Source organism: Colossoma macropomum, unplaced genomic scaffold (assembly GCF_904425465.1).
Source record: "Colossoma macropomum unplaced genomic scaffold, Colossoma_macropomum, whole genome shotgun sequence".
NCBI lineage: Eukaryota > Metazoa > Chordata > Actinopteri > Characiformes > Serrasalmidae > Colossoma > Colossoma macropomum.
Genome location: NW_023494797.1, coordinates 15,931,480 through 15,950,692, shown reverse-complemented (window position 1 = coordinate 15,950,692; position 19,213 = coordinate 15,931,480). Strand labels below are relative to the sequence as shown.

The 19,213-nt window shown below is 40.5% G+C and overlaps 1 protein-coding gene across 1 annotated transcript; it reads right to left on the bottom strand.

Moving 5' to 3' along the window:
- Window positions 1-828: 828 nt before the first annotated feature.
- On the bottom strand, window positions 829-19,174 carry ctu2 (cytosolic thiouridylase subunit 2 homolog (S. pombe)). The gene is made up of 15 exons (XM_036584425.1): window positions 18,786-19,174; window positions 18,376-18,450; window positions 16,960-17,038; window positions 16,814-16,873; window positions 16,633-16,693; window positions 16,409-16,518; window positions 13,815-14,083; window positions 11,545-11,680; window positions 10,109-10,240; window positions 7,162-7,253; window positions 5,104-5,204; window positions 4,811-4,967; window positions 3,380-3,446; window positions 2,991-3,049; window positions 829-1,989 (listed from the first exon to the last, which is right to left on the bottom strand). Exons 1-15 carry the CDS (start codon window positions 18,839-18,841, stop codon window positions 1,926-1,928), a joined length of 1,518 nt encoding a protein of 505 aa, XP_036440318.1. The 5' UTR covers window positions 18,842-19,174; the 3' UTR covers window positions 829-1,925.
- Window positions 19,175-19,213: the final 39 nt, after the last annotated feature.

The window sequence follows — 19,213 nt, the reverse complement described above, 5'->3', positions numbered from 1 at the left end:
AAAAATGGTTATTATAAAATTCTAGTAAGTCAAAAGACTTGAAGTTGTGTTTAGTTGCAGCTAGGGCTGGGTATCATTCAGAACTTTTCAATAAAGGTAGCCTGATCTTTTTTCAGTACCTTATTTTAAACGGAAAGTGGGTGTGGCTTAAACAAGAAATTAGTAAGAGGTGTTGGAAGTGGGTATATATGGATCGCAGACTAATCAATGAGTGCGTTTATATGCACTTAATAATCCGATAACTGCAGAAAATCCGATTTTTATCAGTGATCTGATCGTGTTTACATGCACTTGAGTAATCAGATAATGGGGAAACTCCGGGTCTACATAAGTCAGGCAGTGATCAGATTTCTGCTTTAGAACCAGCCAGTAAACTCACAGAAGACGACGTGACGTAAACGTAACGTAAACTCAAACTTTATACTGCGGCTTTTTAAAAAAACACTGCGCCTCTTTACCTGAACATATGAACTTACATCATCTAGAAGATCAGAAATATATAAATCCTTCAGTTCGTTAAGAATGTAGTCGTTTCCGCACACGTGCAGACTGAGAAATGCGAAAGAAATCAGAGTAAGAGTTCACATGCACTGAGAAATCTGATTACTGAGCTAAAATCCAGCTCTCTTTATCGGATTTCTTGATCAGATTTCTAGATCGGAGTATGGTGTTAACATGTCCATTTGAACGATCGGATAACTGCAGACATCCGATTATGATCGGATTATTGAGTGCATGTAAACGCACTGTGTTAATAACGTGAATGTAGAATGTAATGTAAGACTGACTACTTTGGTTATTGAGTTTTGGTATTGACTCGCATGGAATGTTTTGATTCTCTGTAGTATTGAGGCAGTTAGATGGTATTGAGGCAGTTAGATAGTATTGAGGCAGTTAGATAGTATTGAGGCAGCTGCTGCCACAGAAGTATTGAGTTTTGATACCCAGCTCTAATTGCCAGAGGCTGAAAGACTATTGCCCTTTTCCTGTAGAGCTACGTTCATAAGAAATAATGGAAAATGACACTTAAAATTGCTGTCTACTAGATTGACATGTTTACCATATAAAACAACATTATCATGTAACATCTGTCTAGAATACTTTTACACATTCTTGTTTGATTTTTCTTACCTGCCAATTTCGGTAGCGCATTATTTTGCGAGTCCACTGTAGATGATCATGCTGTCTTAGCGAAATGCCACATAAGGTAAACGTAATAGAGTCTGTTAAGCCTAATGGCAAAGCTAAACCTAATCCTAACCTTTACTTCAGCCTAGATCATAAACCTGACCCTAACCCTGATGCCTTTGATAACCAAGTTTCTCCAGATGGTTTAACAGTTTGAGAACTTGTACGGTATCTATAGGGGGCTCCCAAAATATAGCGTGACCTCAAATTCAAATAATTAAATCAGTGATGGCTGGAATTGTTACTGTATGGACACTCAAGAGCAAAAACATCCTTTTCTAACTTTCATACCTTTCAAAAGACCTGTAACTTTCTATTTATTCATATTTTCATGAGTCTATTTTCAGAAATCAAATGTGATGTGACAAATCTTGGTGACAATTGACATTTTGCAAATTTACAGTACATATTAAAATCAATGTTGCACATCTGCGTATGATTCCTTGATTTCTGTTATGTTTCGTAAAACACGCAAAGGCGGCCTTCTCTGTAAAACAGCCGGCCTTTATTGAGACTGTGCAATAAAACATTGAGCTGTGTAGTAGCGGAAAGGAATTTACAATTTATTCACTTTAAAATTATTTTAAAAAGGATAAAATTAAGCTGTTAATGGTTTGTTTAAGCAGCTTCTAGTGGAGGAACAAAGTGGGTCCCAGCTGTGCAATGAAAGGTCCAAACAATTCATGGTGTGCCACTGAAACGTGACCCACGTTTGGCTGGACATCTGAACAGGCCAGCTATTCTTGGTCATCATCCTCATCCTCCAGAAGGAACTCACTGATCTCCTGCTTCATCTGGGCCCTGCGAGGCAACAAGGAGATCCTTTTTCAGCAGAGCAACCAGAAAAATCACATTTTTTTGGCCAAAACGGAATTTGACAGAATTCCAGACTCATCTTCAAACATAAAAATCCTAAAATAACCTCGTTTTTAATGGTCTATATTCTATTCCTATGTAGTAACTCTAGTTATGGTTGCGCATTGCAAATTCCTAATTTTTTCCCCATAGGAATGAATGGGATGAAAAACTGTACGACCACCTACTGTATTTCTGCTTGACCGAAAACACTGTTTCGCGTATACTGTCTCAGGGCAGGTCCCCAAGCACAAATTCAATGTTCTGCTGACCCACACTCATCTGCTTGTCTCCCCCCACCCCCATCCCTCGTTTCTCCCATAGACTCCCATTCATTTTGCCACCACACAAACTCTATTACTTCATTGCCCTACAGCCACCAAACTACATGTACTCACTAAGTGTAGGAACTCAAACTCTAATCCACAGCCATACTGACCTGCACTCCTCTATATGTCATTTGTCCATCCCTCGTTCCTCTCATAGACTTCCACTCATTTTCACCCATAAACAAGACATATTCTTTTGATTTGTCTGACAGCCAGCAAAATGCATGTACTCACTCAGGGCAGGTCCCTAAGCTCTAATCCACAGCCATACTGATCCCGCACTCCTCTATATGTCATTTATCCATCCCTCGTTTCTCTCATAGACTCCTGTTCATTTTCAACAACACGTAGCTAACACTTGGCAGCTCCCTACGAACAACTAAACACCCCATACACCATGTCATAGCAGCAATTAAGCATCCGCATGGGATACCACAGCAACACCTTAGCAACCACCTGGATACCATAATAACTGCCTAGCAACACGTAGCAGTACACTGCGCAACCATTCTGCGTTTCCTTCAGGAAATGCACGTTTCTATTTACATTTGTGGATTTAATCTATTAAACAAACTCAATCATATACAGAAATAATCATTTTGGAAATGTATGACTCACCTCCTCTGCCGCTTTTCAGCCTCCGACATAATGTACTGTGGTAGGGAGTTCACTGCTGTCTACAAGACAAACTCAAATTAGCTGACTGCATCAGTATTTCCCCAATCCTGCTCCTTCAGCACCTCTGCACTGCACTTTTTTGCATCCTCCCTGCTCCAACACACCTGCCTTAGAGCATCAGCTTCATGAATTTGAAGTAGGTGTGTTGGAGCAGCAGAAACTCTGAAATGTGCAGTGCAGGGTACTCGAGGACCAGCAGTGGGGGAACACTGGCCTACATCATAAAAAATACAAGAGCTCTCAGTGTATAACTGACTGTTTAGCCAGAGAAACAGGCCACCGGTACTACAGGAGGCTTTTATGTTGGAAACATGCCGTATTTCACTCACCATGTCTTTAATAGTCAGCCTACAACTGTAACACAAGAGGCTTTTCAGGTCTGCAGATGCAGGTGCCCTGAAAAACAAAATCAGCATAGTAATGACCAGGAATGTCCCGATGAAGTTTTCAGCCGAGTGCTTTTTTATTTTCCACTTTAAAATAATTAAAAACACAGCAGACGCTCAAAGGAGAATTCCACAGTTTTCAAAATTTCTGCATTATTCAGTCATTAAGATGTGAAACAGCGATTCTGAGTTGCTTGACGTGAAACTTTCCGTTTCAGAGAAACTGAGTCAGACTTGCTCACAGTGGTGGTGATAAGAACCAGATGGATGAAGAGTTTAAAGCCTCTAAAAGCTCCTCACAGAAAGTTATCGTATGAAGTGGTTATGAATACACTGCCTGATGCTTTAGACATTGTTTTGAAAAGGTTTTGCTGTTTTTTAAAATCCATCATGGCATTTATTCAGAGGTTAAGATGTACCACTCTTTTACTATTGAAAGCATCCTGAACAAAAACTCAAACATATGTAAGGTCACTGTTCATTTTGGAGAGTAAATAAATGGTTATGTTCGTGTTGTAGACGGTGTGTCCTCAGGGGTCTGTCTCCCAAGGCAGGATTTATGGCTTAGCCAGCTAACTTTAAGCTTTGATCTAATCCTGGATTTTCTGTCTCGCAATGGTGGATCATTTTCTACCTGCCATGGCAACTTATACTACAAACAGAGTCGGTCAAGGTCGGGATTTTGTTTTCTTTATGACTTTTGTGCTGCCAGTTACATGAAGAATATCGCTTTTTTACAGAGGAGGCAAATCATACTAGATAGATATTAATTTAAAGTGATTATTAGTCCAATAAGTGCTGCTTTTTACTGTTATAAATGTTGTAGTTTCTACGGAAAAAAGCTTCTTCGGAAAAAAAAAAAAAACCTCTAGACTCCTCACGTTTCACCCGATTGGCTGTTCATCATAAATGTTATGCACATGCACAAGGATTAATTATCATAGCTTAAATATATAAACATGGTTATTAACCGTCTTCATAAAACGAGTTAACCACTGTTCCTTTTGTTAGGTTTTGAGCCATTTCACATCAAACCACCCTCAATCAATGATTGAACTATGGAGAAATTTTGAAAAATGGGTGGAATTCCCCTTTAAACCTACTGCAGCTTAAGTTACAATTTCTACCACTCTTTTTTCTTATCTAGTAAAGTGATTCAGAGCTTTCTGAAGACCGAACACCACAGTTCAATGTACAGATTTAGAGAAAATAAATGCTGCATCTTGTTAAACTGATCACTGGTAGTGTATAAAATCACAAATGGGTTCAAACTTCTAAACCAATCAGTTAAAGTAAGGCATGACTGGCTCTGATACTTTCAACTAAGACTGAGTCATCCCTATTAACGAAGGAACGCTGGTGTTCCCCCCTCACCTGGATGTAGAGCAGCAACCTCCAGCCCCACAGCCGCTCTCCTGACAGCAGGACAGGCCTGGGGGCTCTGCGGTGTTCGAGGAGGGTGGGTCACTTTGGGCCTTTCTCACAGACAGCCGCTCAGACAGCAGAGTGGCTTGGAAGGCAGAGGCTTCATCTACAAAAATACAGCGTTAGCATTCGGAATAAAACGATAATAATGCTTCATTTATATTTCCAAGAACATCCTTTCAGGACACAACTGATGACAGACAGTATGAGTATTTTTAGCGCCTGTTAGCGTCACTACGTGCCTGCTTTGGTGTCGAGAGCACAGAGACAGAGAAGGCACTTGACAGCAGGCTCAGCGCTGGAGTTCTGAGGAGGACAGGCCGTGTGGAGCTTCTCGCTTGTTCTAGAGAGGAACCGATGAGGAACAAACAAGTACAATGACTTGCATGTGTGAGGAAAGAGGAAATTGTTCTATATAAATAGCAAATACAGTGTACACGCAATAAACACATGCAAATAAATACAATACAAAGCTACTCAGGGGACCACAAAATATGAAGAGATTAATTCCAGAACTCTGTATATTTGTAACAAGTTTGGAGGATCGTCTAAGTAAGTGGTCTATTAAAGCAATAAGCCATGAGAGACCGTGGGTTACAGCGATTTTATCATGGGAAGGGTGTTTTTACACTAAAACTAAAGTCTAAAACTCCCTTCCTTGTGAAAGATCAACAGTAACGCACAGCCTCAAGTGGCTTATTGCTTTTATAAAACGGCGGCCAACATAAAATATGATAAAATCCACAATTTTTCAGAAAATTATAAAAGTTATTATTAATAATAATCAACATAAGTATACCGCCAAGAAATGTAGTTCCTTTAGAGTATGGTATCGTTACCAAGCAACCATGGACTGCTGAGGATATATATATATATATATATATATATATATATATATATATATATATGAAAAATTGTGAATTTTATCATTTTATGTTGGCCGCCATTTTATAAAAGCAATAAGCCACTTGAGGCTGTGCGTTACTGTTAATCTTTCACAAGGAAGGGAGTTTTAGACTCTCCACGGTGTAAAAACGCCCTTCCCGTGATAAAATTGCAGTAACCCATGGTCTCTCATGGCTTCTTATATTATATATAATGCCTTTTTGGTCATCTAACAATGAATACATCGCTGTTGTCAGAAGAAAACCTTGTATCTCCGTTTTTGTTGTTTTTCATTTTTTGGCATAATTGGAAAAAGCCTGTTGTCCTTTATATTGTGTGTAAATTTCATGCTGAATGGACCAAAAGAAAAAAAGACTTGGTAAAAATTCTGGTTCCATTGACTTACATTAAAAGTAAAGTAGGTTTCTTCCTTCTCTTGTAAAGTCACCACTATGGAGATATGAGGTTTTCTTCCAACAGCAGCGATAAGATAACACAGCACTAAACTTTCATAGCACACTGTTTAGGGAGTATGGAGCCGTTTGGGACTCAGCCTGGGTTTGACTGAAACATGAACATTTAAAGGGTGTCATCCATTCAAGTGGCATGTTTTAGACTTTTCTACTGCCGCTTTACAGTTAATCACACCATAAGTGCTTTAATTCAAGCCTGTGATATTAATGATGGAGTTTAGGCTGTTGGCTATCTTTTAGCCCAGGGGTGCACAACTCCAGTCCTGGGGGGCCGGTGTCCAGCACAGTTTTGAGGTTTCCCTACTCACACACACCCATTAAACCTGCCAATTAACAGAAAAGTGTAATCAGGTGTGGTTGAGCAGGTTGATCACCAACCCTCCAGGACCGGAGTTGTGCACCCCTTTCTTAGCCTGTTAGCCAGCTGACCAGCCTAGTTCTAGTTAAGAACATTTTACCCTGTTCTACAATGGTCAGGACCCCCACAGTACATGTATTCTTTGGGGAGTGGGTCAATCTCAACACTGCAGTAACACTGATGTGTGTTGCGCTGGTCTGAGTGGATCAGACACAGCAGTGCTGCTGGAGTTTTTAAACGCCTCAGTGTCGCTGCTGGACTGAGAATAGTCCACCAACCAAAAATATCCAGCCAGCAGCGTCCTGTGACCACTGATGAAGGACTAGAGGATGACCAACACAAACTGTGCAGCAGCAGATGAGCTATCGTCTCTGACTTTACATCTACAAGGTACACTGACAAGGTAGGAGTGTCTAATAGAGTGGACAGTGAGTGGACACAGTGTTTAAAAACTCCAGCAGCACTGCTGTGTCTGATCCACTCGTACCAACACAACACACACTAACACACCACCACATCAGTGTCACTTATATATTTATAAAAATGAATTTTGTTTTAAGAGACGTCCATGTTCTGTGCTGTACCTGTAGATGGTGCTGACAGTGGAGGGGAAGTCGGCTTGCAGTTTGATGATGAAACTCTCAGTCAGTCGCTGGATACTCGCCTTATCAGGAACCTGGGGACAAAAACACAAAGCATTTATGTGACATTTCACCAAAAAGAGAAATCTAGCAGAGACTAGATAGCATGACCTCATTTGCGTAATGCTAACAGGCTCCCTGTCAGCGGTCTCTTCTTATTGGCAATGTTGGGTGATACATTCATGCAATATCTGTGCCAAGATGTGCCTGTGTGTTTCTCTGATAAACGAGGCAGACCCCACTGTCCTTCTGTAGTTCACTGGAGCAAAACCACAGAGGCGCAGTGGAGTGGAGGAAGTCCCAACACTTCCACTAATGTAAAGAGGAATCGGCCTCCAGGCGTTTGGGGTGGTAAGAAAGACAGAGTGAGGCAGTAATGAGAGCTGTCGGCCCAATGACTCTCTCTCTCTCCCTCTGCTGGATGACCCCTCACCCTCACCCTCACCCTCACCCCAAAAACTTCCATGTTAACTTTTACCAGTCACAGTTATCATGTGATAACAAAAGCATGTCAATTCGACATTAATTATATTAAAATTGTCATTTAAATAAAGATTTCAGATTCAGAGTTTTCCAACAGGTCTGAAATAAACCTGGGAGAAGCACTGAGGAGAGGCGGGTGGGTTTAAATATATACAGATATCCGAACTCGTCTCAATATTCTTTCCACTTAAAGGAGAATTCCACCAATTTTTCAAAAATTCTGCATAATTCAATCTTGAGAGGTAAAACAGTCATTCAGAGTGGTTTGGTGTGAAATGATTAATTGTAGAGAAATGTATTGACTCTTTACAGTGCTGGTGATAGGAACCAGGGGTCACCATGACTGCAACCCAAATATACAGCTGCAGTTGTGGACTGGAGGTTAGGGAACCAGCCTTGTGATCAGAAGGTCACCGGGTCAATCCCCTGAGCTGACAGGACATGACTGAAGTGGCCTTGAGCAAGGCACCTAACCCCCAACTACTCCCCGGGCACCGTGGATAGGTCTTCCCACCGCTCCGGGCAAGTGTGCTCACCGTCTCCTGAGGTCTTAAATATAGTGTTGAAAACGGCGAAATAATGTGGAATCTTAAAAAAAAGCATTTCTTTAGGGATTATTTTGCCTTGCAACACGTTACATTTTCCTCTACATCAAATTTTAAAAACAGGCCAAAACTTTCGTAAACAACACTTTGGGCATCAGGCAACTTATTTGTAACCATTAAGTGTGATAACTTTAAGGTGAGGGAGCTTTTAGAGACAGTAAACCCTTCTGGTTCTTATCACCACTGTGTATGTAATGTTGATGATGGTAAAACAGTGATGAATCTGAAAAAATACATTTTCTTTGCGGGCTATTTTTGCCGTACGACACCCTGCAAGTACCTTCAGACGTCTGGTTCCCATCACCACCACTGCGAACAACTGACTGGGTAAGTTTCTCTAGAATTGTGCAGTTCACATCAAACCGCTCTGAATGATTTTGTACAGAGCTCCGCTGGTGAGATCCTGTATAAATAAGAATAGTGCATAGCCACGACTTAGTAAAGCGTGGGAACGAGATCCTCATGCGTAGCCACGACTTAGTAAGCGATGATCTCGTTCCCACACCTTACTAAGTCATGGCCACGACTTAATCATCTCATTCCCATGCCTAACTAAGTCGTGGCCACGCATTAGGCCATGCATTATTTTTATTTATGCGGGATGTCATCATCAGGGCTCTGTAATTTTGTTCACATCTTAAAGATTTAATTAAGCAGAAATTTGAAAAATTGGTGGAACTCCCCTTTAATTGGTTACTCAAATAAAGCATGGCTTAGAATAAACAAAAATAAGCCTAATGTGCAGAACTGATAGAGCTGCTATTGAATTTTATGTTGTGTGAAGTGAGACCTTGCTTATTCATAACAAATGAGACGAAATATACTCGGGTGGCTGTCAGTGTTCTTGATGGGAGCATCCAAGTATAGCCAATGTGTGGAAAACAATGGGACTCTAAACTTTCAATCAGTATCACATTTGTGATTATAAGTAGGAGTTTTTTGTCCTCCAGTCTTGAAAGTAAAACCATCTCTTACATTTGTACCATGTTTTCGTCTTTTCCTGATATCAGCACAAATGGAAAGTAAATGAAATATACTAGGTAACTACATAAGTGCACTCAAAGGGCCCATATCCTACGTTTTTCTTGCAATTTATTTTTCCACTTATAACATTTGTGCGTTTTGTACCAAAAACATAATCCATTATTATATGACCAATTCCCAACCTCTCATTATCCCTTTATTAAACAGGCTGTTTCTGTTACTGCACCTTTAAGACTTCTGACCTCTGTTCTGATTGGCTGTCCTGTGTTGTGCCAGATCAAAAAGCACTCAGAGCTGAAACAAGTGTAAGTGGGTGGAACTAAACTGCTGAAAGCGGAATAGGTGGATTTATGTAAATGAGTGGGGTGTTGTGACATCACACAATGAATTCTGCAGCAACCTGAACGGACAGGGTAGAGAATGCCTTTTTAAACTTTATCAATGTTTACATATTTTTTCAAACTCCTTTATTTTAAAAATGAAGGAAGAGTTTTTTCCATTATATGGACCCTTTAAAAATAGAGCAAAATGATTGTAATAATGACTTTAATAACTGTAATAACTTCGACAAGGTTCCTGAATGCAGAGAACGGAGTTATAGTGGACCCATGGCCCTGGGTCTGATGTATGAGGAGGGCAGCTCTTTTGCCTTTGTGACCTCCACACACTCACAAAGCCTTGATAAATTCTATAATTACAGCCTCGCAGTAATAACAGAGCTCGGGACTGAAGGGGTAGTAAGTCCTATCACTGAAGGAGTTTTCGGTTGCTAAGGTAGCCAGTGTTGAGAGTCTTACCCTTGACTGAGACAGACTCACCTTGGTGTCCAATCCTGGGATGAAAACAGATTGCACGCCAAACAGCCTGTTGTAGAAGGCAATCTCTTTGGAGGAATAGTCCCTCATAGGCCGCACAATCACCACATCACCATAGCGAGGGTCAGAGAAACCCTGAAAACAGTGGAGGCCAATTGCACAGGAAGATATAAAGCGATACTTTCAGTGAAAAAGCAACCGAACACAAAAGAAAACAGAAAAGTACAGACAAAAAATTCAGGCTTCAGGATAGGGCCGAACTATTTGGGGAAAAAAAAATCAAACGCGATTTTTCTGACTAATATTGCGACTGCGATCTAAATTTCGATTACTTTTCTATAAATTAAAGTTCAGACCTGTACTTTTTACCAAAAAGACCAGAACATCCACCTTTTCTGGCTTGAGGCCTGACCCCTTAATGCAGTGTTCCAGAAAGCCAGTAAGTTGTGGTTGTGATGTCACAACACACGGAGGTTTGGTTGCGTCTGAGTGGTCTTAACTCTACAGGCACCACACAACTCTGTGTTAATAGGATACACTGGATACAAGTTTTAAGAGGGGAAATGTTTTTGATAATGTACTGTATAATTTTTAAAATTGCTGCTCTGTGATTTAAAAACTGTTCTCTTAAATTGCGATTTCTTTCAGCCCCACTTCAGAATGGCTGCTGCTACTGTTTTTAACCATGCATTGCAGTTTTGTCCATTTTTAGATTGCAGTATGTCATACAGAGTCAGAAACAATGTAAGCAAGAAATTAGAGTTTCTGTATTATTCCATCATTAAGATGTAAACAAAGTAAAAATTCAGAGTGGTCTGATGTGAAACTGTGCCTTGCAGAGAAACTCAGTGACTCAGATGTCATTATAGTGGTGGTGATAGGAACCAGGGTGTCTACAATACAAATAAAGCCAGATGATGGTAAAACAGGGTGAAATCTTAAAAAAATACATTTCTTTAGGAATTATTTTGTCTTGCAACACCTGTATTTACCTCTCTACCATAATCATTTCAAAAGTATATATGATAGCTCGGAAAGCAATCACACATTCAGCAACATATCTAGAACCATTTTGTGAGATAACTTTCTGTGAGGGAGCTTGTAGAGACAGACGTCTGGTTCCTATCACCACCACTGTGAACAATTATGACTCAGAGCTCATTGGTGTACATAAGCTTCCATTAGGCTTTAGCTCTATTAGCCTTGCAGCTCCAGTGCAAAACTTAAGAAGTGACTTTCAGACACCAAACTGATTGACAAACTTGGCTGATTGACTACACTTTATATCAGTAGTCTGAGGTCACATGGCCACAAAACGGTTATGTAGCCAATGTAGGAACTTTCATCAGTAGATCTGGTTTGAAAAGATCAGATTCTTCTGTTCACACGACTCAGATTAAGGCAAAAACTCAGCAATGTGAGAGTAGAATAACTCTCACCGTATCGGCGGCCAGAGCCGCTCCTCGTCCCAGAGAGATGTTACTGAGCAGCTTGATGGCCAGACGCGTACAGCTGTCCCCCATCATCACCTTGGAGTAGCCGTTGATGCGGGCAGTGTGCAGGATCAGGTGCTGCCTACAAACCAAAACACACACAGATAAACCCGATCAAACTCGGGTGGGACGAGTGAGCAGGTGGCCAAAATAGAGGCACCCACTGAAACATCCCACAGCAGCTTTATCACTGTCTGTCTGTCTGTCTGTCTGTCTGTCTGTCTGTCTAATCTCTTCACTCCGTTTCTCTCTCTCTTCTCTATTTTTCCTTCCTTTTCTTCCTCTCTTTTTCCATGTCTCACTTTTCTTTTTTCTCTCCCGTTCTCTCTCTCTCCATTTCCATTTCTTTTCTGCCTCTCTCTCTCCCTCCCCACACTTTTCTGTCTTTCTTTTTCTCTCTCCTTCTCTTTTTATCACTCTTTCCATCTCTCTCTGCCCTTTTCCCCTTTTCCCCTCTCTTCTCTCCCTCTTTCACTCCCTCTCCACTTCTCTTGTTTCTTTCTCTGTCTCCCCATTTCTTTCTACCCCCCCACTTTTTTTCTTTCTCTCTCTCTCTCTCTCTCTCTCTCTCTCACCCTTTCCATCTCTCTCTGCCTGTTCTCTTTTTTCTCTCTCCCTGCTCTCTTTCCATCTCTCTGCCTGTTCTTTTTTCCCTTTTCTTTTTTCTCTGTCCCTGCTCTTTCTCTCTTTCTTTTTCTCTCTCCCTCTCTCTCCTCCTCTTTCCATCTCTCTCTGCCTGTTCTTTTTTCTTTCTTTCTTTTTTCTCTCTCCCTGCTCTCTCTCTATCTTTCCCTCTTTCCATCTCTCTCTGCCTGTTCTCTCTTTTTTCTCTCTCCCCGCTCTCTCTCTCTCTGTTCTCTCTCTCTCTCTGTTCTTGCTGATTAAACTGTGCAGCTCTCTGAGTTATCGACTGAAACCGAGAACTCAGTGCACTTGAAGGCCCAGCGCTTTCTCTGATGACTCACACAGCACTGACAAAGAGTTGTGATCAGAGTGAGAGAACGAAATATGGAGAGATACTGAGTGGAGCCGGCATTATGAAAATGAATAAAAATGGAAAAGAAGACGAAAGTAAGAGACATTGAAATCTTTGAAGTGACTCAGTGAGCACGGACTGTTTACCGTGGGGACAAACTTAGGGAAACTTGATATTTCATAATGTGCTGTTTAATTTCCTGAAGAATCGCTGTGAGGTCACCCCTATTCGATACTGGCCAGTATGCACAGAACCATTTAAATGTTTGGAATCGCCATTTTGAATAATACACATGCCATTTTGGCTGCAGACAGATGTATGAAATGATTCTAATATGCTGGTCCCACAGAATTCCACTGCATAAAAGACTCTGCATAATTAAATAGTTAAGACATAAACAGTCATTCAGAAAAGCTCAGTGTGAAATACTCCATTCTAGAGAAACTTAGAAGAATTGTTCACAGTGGTGGTGATGGGAACCAGACATCTGAAGAGTTTAATGCCTCTAAAACCTCCCTCACAGAAACTTAGTACATGATATAGTTATGAATATGCTGCCTGATGTCTGAGACCCTGTTTTACTACAGTTTTGAGATAAGACTCAAACATCCATTCATGACAGCAGCACATGCACATACAATATAGTCCAGATTTTCCAGTATAGATTTTCCATGATTTTATCATCATCAGCATCACATATAAAAACCCAGAAGACATGTGTAGGTTCACTGGTGGACCAACACCGCTGTAAAGAGTTGGTAAGTTTCTCTACAATGAAGCATTTTACATCAAACCACTCTGAATGACTTTGCTTACATCTCAAAGATTTAATTATGCAGAAATCTGAGGAATTTTCCTTTATGAAATATTAGATGTGTCCAAGATTATGAACAGAGCTGTAGAGGATTCTAAAATGAGAAAGCTGTATAGCATTGGCAAAATAATATGCAGAATTCATCATATCCAAAAAGTGGAGATCAAATCTTAAGGCAGATAACTTAAATAGATCATTACAGTATATTATTTACCATTTTATTCACTTTTATTTACATGATTCTTGAAACATATATAACCCCGTTTGCAAAAAAACCCATGTTTTTATTTATTCATATTTTATTTGTTATTACTGAATAAAACTAGTAACTGAAAAAATGGTTAACATGGTAGGTGATTCAGTAGTAATGTACATGCGAAATGATGCTGAACGGCATCCTGAAGCTTTTACGTCACTGAATCTCACCTCAGGGTCTGCAGCATGTCCTCTTTGGCTGTCAGAGTCTTTAAGGAGGAGAAAAGCCTCTCCAGTGCCTGTCTGTGCTCAGGACCGTACTGGGAGTGGACACTGAGACGGGCCATCGCGTCTTGGGCTTCCTCTCCTGCAGACTCACTGTGTCTCTGCTTTACTTCACTCTGCTGAATATACTGATCCACTGCTGCTTTATAGCTGAGACCTGACCTCTCTGGGCCACAGGACACAGGCTGCAGCACAGAGTCAGGCAGACTGAAGACCTAAAACACAGCCACAAACACAACACCATACCAGTTAAAGGGAAATTACACAAAATTTTCGAAATTGGACCTGAAAAATTGTGACGGTGAGATGTAAAGAGAGTCATTCAGAGTGGTTTGCTGTGAATGTAGAGAACATTTCCGACTCCAATTTCTTTACAGTGGTGGTGAAGGGAACCAGGGGTCACCATGACTGCAACACAAATATATTTGATTTACTATTCCAAACTACCAGTGGACCTACACGGGTCTTCTGAGTTTTTATATGCAGTGTTGATGATGGTATAATAAACTACAACGTCTTGCGTGTACCTCCGACATCAGGCAGTGTATTCATAATCATTTCAAGTAATAACTGTCTGTGACGGAGCTTTTAGAGGCATTGAACTCTTCAGACGTCGGGTTCCCATCACCACCACTGACTCAGTAAGTTTCTCTCCAACATAGCATTTTATATCAAACCACTCTGAATAACTTTGTTCACATCATAATGATTAAATCATGCAGACATTTTGGGGAAAAATATGAAATTCTTTCTTTTTAAGATTAGCTGGTGCCAAAACACACACTATACGTCCAACAGTATCCAGACATCTCTTCTAATTAGTGAATTCAACTCTGGAGCAGCTGCATATGAACCTAAGGGCACCAGGCCCAAAACCAAGCAAGGGGCTACAGGGCTATAAAGCTGGGCTGGGTTGTGGAGCAGTGGAACTATGATCCAACATCAGTACCTGACCTCATTAATGTTCTTGTAGCAGCAATCAAATCCTCACAGCAATGTTCTGACACCTAGTATAAAGATTTCTCAGATGAGCACAGGCTGTTTCTACAGCAAAGAGGGACAAACACCCTTCATTTCAGAAGAGCAGGTGTCTTTTGGACATACAGTGTAGCTTAGTTGCCGAGGATGAAGGTAAAAATATGTTTTTCATTGATAATAGCAACAATTCCACGCTACCATCAAAGGAGGCTATTTGGGACCGCAGGAGATAATGGACAAGGTGATGCAATTCCCTGAAATGAGTCAGAAAAAAAGAGCATTTGGCTTCAAAAAAACCCCCCCAAAAACAGATAAGATGAAATAATGAGGCACAGCAGATAAGTTACAAAGATCAAAGCAATAACAAACATGGAGACGAGTAACGTCTGATTATACTGTAATTAGATCTGGGTAGTTTCAGCGGCGTGACTCTATAAAAAGACGTCTGACAGAGCAGACTGTCATCTCCCCTGCACAAGTTTGAGGGAGGGATCGCTTATGTTTCGTGAAGTCTGAGATACTTCAGACGAACTACAGTGCAAAGAGCAGAAACTCCAGATGAGAAAAACAGTATTACAGAAACATCCTAACCAGACTTTGGCCCAATCCCATTTCTTCTTTTTACCCCTACCCCTTGTTTTCGAGTGTCACCCTAACCCCTTGGAACTGAGTTACAAGGGGTAGTGGTTGAAATCTTCCCCTATGAAATGGGACCCTCAAATAAAAAGAGCATTCCTTCATTAACAGCTACAAGCGCTGCTCTGTAGGCGACCCTGCCAGTCTGCAGTGACAGCAGAGGAGGGTAAAGTTCAGCTCCTCACTGCTGGGCTTTAGTTACATTTAGGACATCATATGATTTCAAAGAGGGGCAATAATTTATTATCACCCACCACTAATTCTTTGGTGATACAAAGCTGAAGTCAGATATTCACCAGCTTCTTGTTTAAATTTTCCCGTTCCACCTTAAACGGTGCAGCAGTTACATTCTGGCGCTTCAGGAGTCAGAACTGCTGGACTATTTAAGGTGGAACGGGAAAGTTAGCTAGCTAGCTACCAAAACATTAGCATGCTATTAGCGATTTTTATGCTTGTTATGAAGAAAAGGACCATAATACATTGAAATGACATTAAACTAAGGTAAAACAGTGGCTATCGTAATTTTTTAACGGAGAAAATTCTCACATTTGTGGGTTTCTTTGGTCTCTTGTTCAGCCGTCATGCTGGTTTTTCTTTTTTCCTCATATCACTCTGTTTGGAGTCTCTGAAAAACCTCCGTTTGGAGGGCCATGCAGCCCTAACACTTCACCCTGCCCCTCTATCTCAACAAAAAAAATTGAGAAATCGATCAAGTAGGTTAGGATTTCTTAACTCGAGATAAGATGCTGTGAGATAATATAAGATTCCTAAATCAAGATCAGATTTGCTTCTGTAATATTAATTTGTGAAAAACCTTATCTTGACCTGTGAGAACTTAAGTTGAGACAAAAAGAGAGGAAGTTTCTGTAATACGGCCCCTGGTTCACAGTAACAGTGGCTTGCTCACTCCTCTATCGCCTGGTTACCTGCTCCAAGGGGACTACGTGGTAAGGGAATCCTGTCTTTCTGAAGATGTTCTCCAACAGGGCGACAGCATTCTCCCTCTCTTCAGCACTCTGACCACAGGCACCACCCTCTGTATTATGAAATCATATCAATCAGCCATTCAGCCACAATGTTGCCATTATGTAAAGAGAAGACTATGTGCTATGAATCTGTCAATCCTTAAAATGACCGAGTCTGCAGTTACCATCAATGTAGATGATGCCAGGCACAAATCGCAACTTCTTGGGCGCGTCCCGACTCAAACCCTGCATAAAGCAAATAATTATATAAAACTCAGCCAAACAACATTGAAAATGTATCACCTGACATTATTCATGATTTAAATGACTGAGGATGGTCGTCATCTGGAGTAAGTGAACCAATACCTCTTGAACTTGTGCTAGCATGGAGCTGGACGCTGGCCCACCAGAAACAGCCAGCAGTACCTGAAAGAAAAGACGTGAAATGCTTCAGTGAGAATTTTGTGTAAAATAGTGTCTAAATTGAGTGTCTCAGTTATGTTTATGCCTGCCTTCTCTCCAGGAAAGATGACACGATTCTTCCCCAACATGGCTCGAAATTTGTGTATAAAGTACTCCTTGAAGCAGCCCCTAAATCAGAGATGATAAGAAAAGTTTGGCAGATTATGGCAGGAAGTATCATCTATACCTGTATACTCTGATATACATACCATGATAATGCTTTTTAGATTTAGCAATATATTTGATAGATAATGACCATTATATCCATGATGTAATGACCATACAATAGCAATGTCACCACTGCCATGCAGTTTGTTGTTGTTCTGAGAACTTCATTCATTATATCCAGGACCTGACAGCTAAAATTCATAAAATTAAAGAAGTTTTCTTTCTGGAAATCAATTTTCTGTCTGGTTAATGTTTAAAGTGAGCAAATCCTTATGGTGTCCACTGTTTGTCACTGTTTACCTGATTTAATCTGACGTGGCAGATATAAAGTAAGATGTAAAGTAGACATTATTAGTGAAAACATGACTCTCCGGCGGACATAAATGGATGTCAATAATCAACATCATGGTATCCAGCATCTGACAGTTATCTACAATGGATGCTTCTGAATGTTTTAAAAGGACAGTTTATAATCCATACAATTAAATAACTTTCAAATTTCATAATAACTTTACATTAAATTTTAAGAAAAGAAAAAAAAGAACAAAACAGTCCAGTCAAAACAAGCAGATCTGTAAGACCTTGTTTTAACTGAGACTAGCAGTAGGAAGCATGGTTTCATTAAAGAGGAATTCCACTTTTTTCCTTTATAATTAAATGGTTAGGACATAAACAAAGTCATTCGAAGTGGTCTGACATAAAATACTCTGAAACTTACCGAGTCAGAATTGTTCAGACGTCTGAAAAGCTTAATGCCTTTAAAAGCTCCCTCACAGAAAGTTATTACATGAATTGGTTATGAATAGACTGCCTGACGCCTGATGAATTGTTTAAAAATAGTTTTGAGATTATGGCTTAAAATCTCTAACATTATTTTTTTTAACCCATTATTATTAGAGAGGTAAACAGAGGCTGTTGTAAGGCAAAACAGTGCCCAAAGAAAACACCACAGTTCAACACAGGTTATTTTACACAGGAAATAAAATGACTATATTTGAATTATGCCATATTCAAACGCCCTGGTCCTTGTTACCATCATCATAAAGAAATCCGAGTCAATAAGTTTCTCTACAATGAACTATTTTATATCAAACCACTCTGAATGACTTTGTTTACATCTCAACAATCAAACTATATAGACATTTTGAAAGATTAGTGGACGTCCCCACTTATTAAAGCTAACCTCAAATATTATGTGATACCATGATAGATTTGGGAAATACTTGTAATATTAAATGTAATCAATATCACCCAGCGCTTTGGATGACAGATTTATAGGTTGCTTTGTCTGTACTCACCTGCAAAAGGCATCTCCAACCCGGATGATGAGCACCGCAGTGCTCTCTTTACACTTCACACAAGTCTTAGAGACCCTATAAACGTGAACATGAAAGATGAGGAAACATGACACTCAGGTAGACAGGTAGCTGTAGATCAGTGTGTCTCAGCCCTGGTCCTGGAGGCCCACTGCCCTGCCCCTTTTTACTGCTTTCCCTGCTCTCAACACACCTGATCCAACTAATCAGCTCACCAACAGCCCAGAATTGAGTTAAAGATGCTGTGTTGAGGCAGATAAAGCACCAAATTATGCAAGGTAATGGGCTTCTTCCAGGCCCAGGGTTGAGAAACACTGCTCTAGATTATATGAAACCTTAACTATAATCCTAGATTCAAAGCAGGACTGTACTGGCTCGAGTAATGAACTCACCCTGGCACAGATCTCCTCTCTAGATGTCCACTGTACTCTTCATCAACCTGACACATGGCTGGACTGAGTGTCTACTCTTAATTATACGGCTCAGTGAGAGAAACCTGAGGTGAAAAATTAAAAAACAGAGCTAAAACAGCCAACATAAACAGCCCAGCCTGCTTCCACGCCTTCCATCCATGCTGCTGGCCCTTTTTGATGACGTGCACAGCGTAGCCGTACCGTGTCCACTGTTTGTACGATTTTCGGGTCGAATCTGATCAGAATAGACGCGAAATAAACGCTATTAGCGCAAGAAAGTGTCTCAGACTTACGCAAATGCGTAACAAAAATTAACAACACAAGATTAATTTTGTCAAGTCGGCTGTGCGTCTATTGTCTGTGAAATCGTCGCGGAGGATCCTGGGAGTGTAGTTCTTTCGCGTTCG

Bases quoted from the DNA above. Each gene is read 5' to 3' on its own strand.
- ctu2 (XM_036584425.1), bottom strand. From the start codon at position 18,841: ATGTGTCAGGTTGATGAAGAGTACAGTGGACATCTAGAGAGGAGATCT. The intron at 5,205-7,161 runs GTACAGCACAGA...GTTCCTCTCTAG, and splicing joins ACTGTCAGCACCATCTACAG to AACAAGCGAGAAGCTCCACA. The intron at 3,447-4,810 runs GTGAGGGGGGAA...TTTGTTTTTCAG, and splicing joins GGTTGCTGCTCTACATCCAG to GGCACCTGCATCTGCAGACC.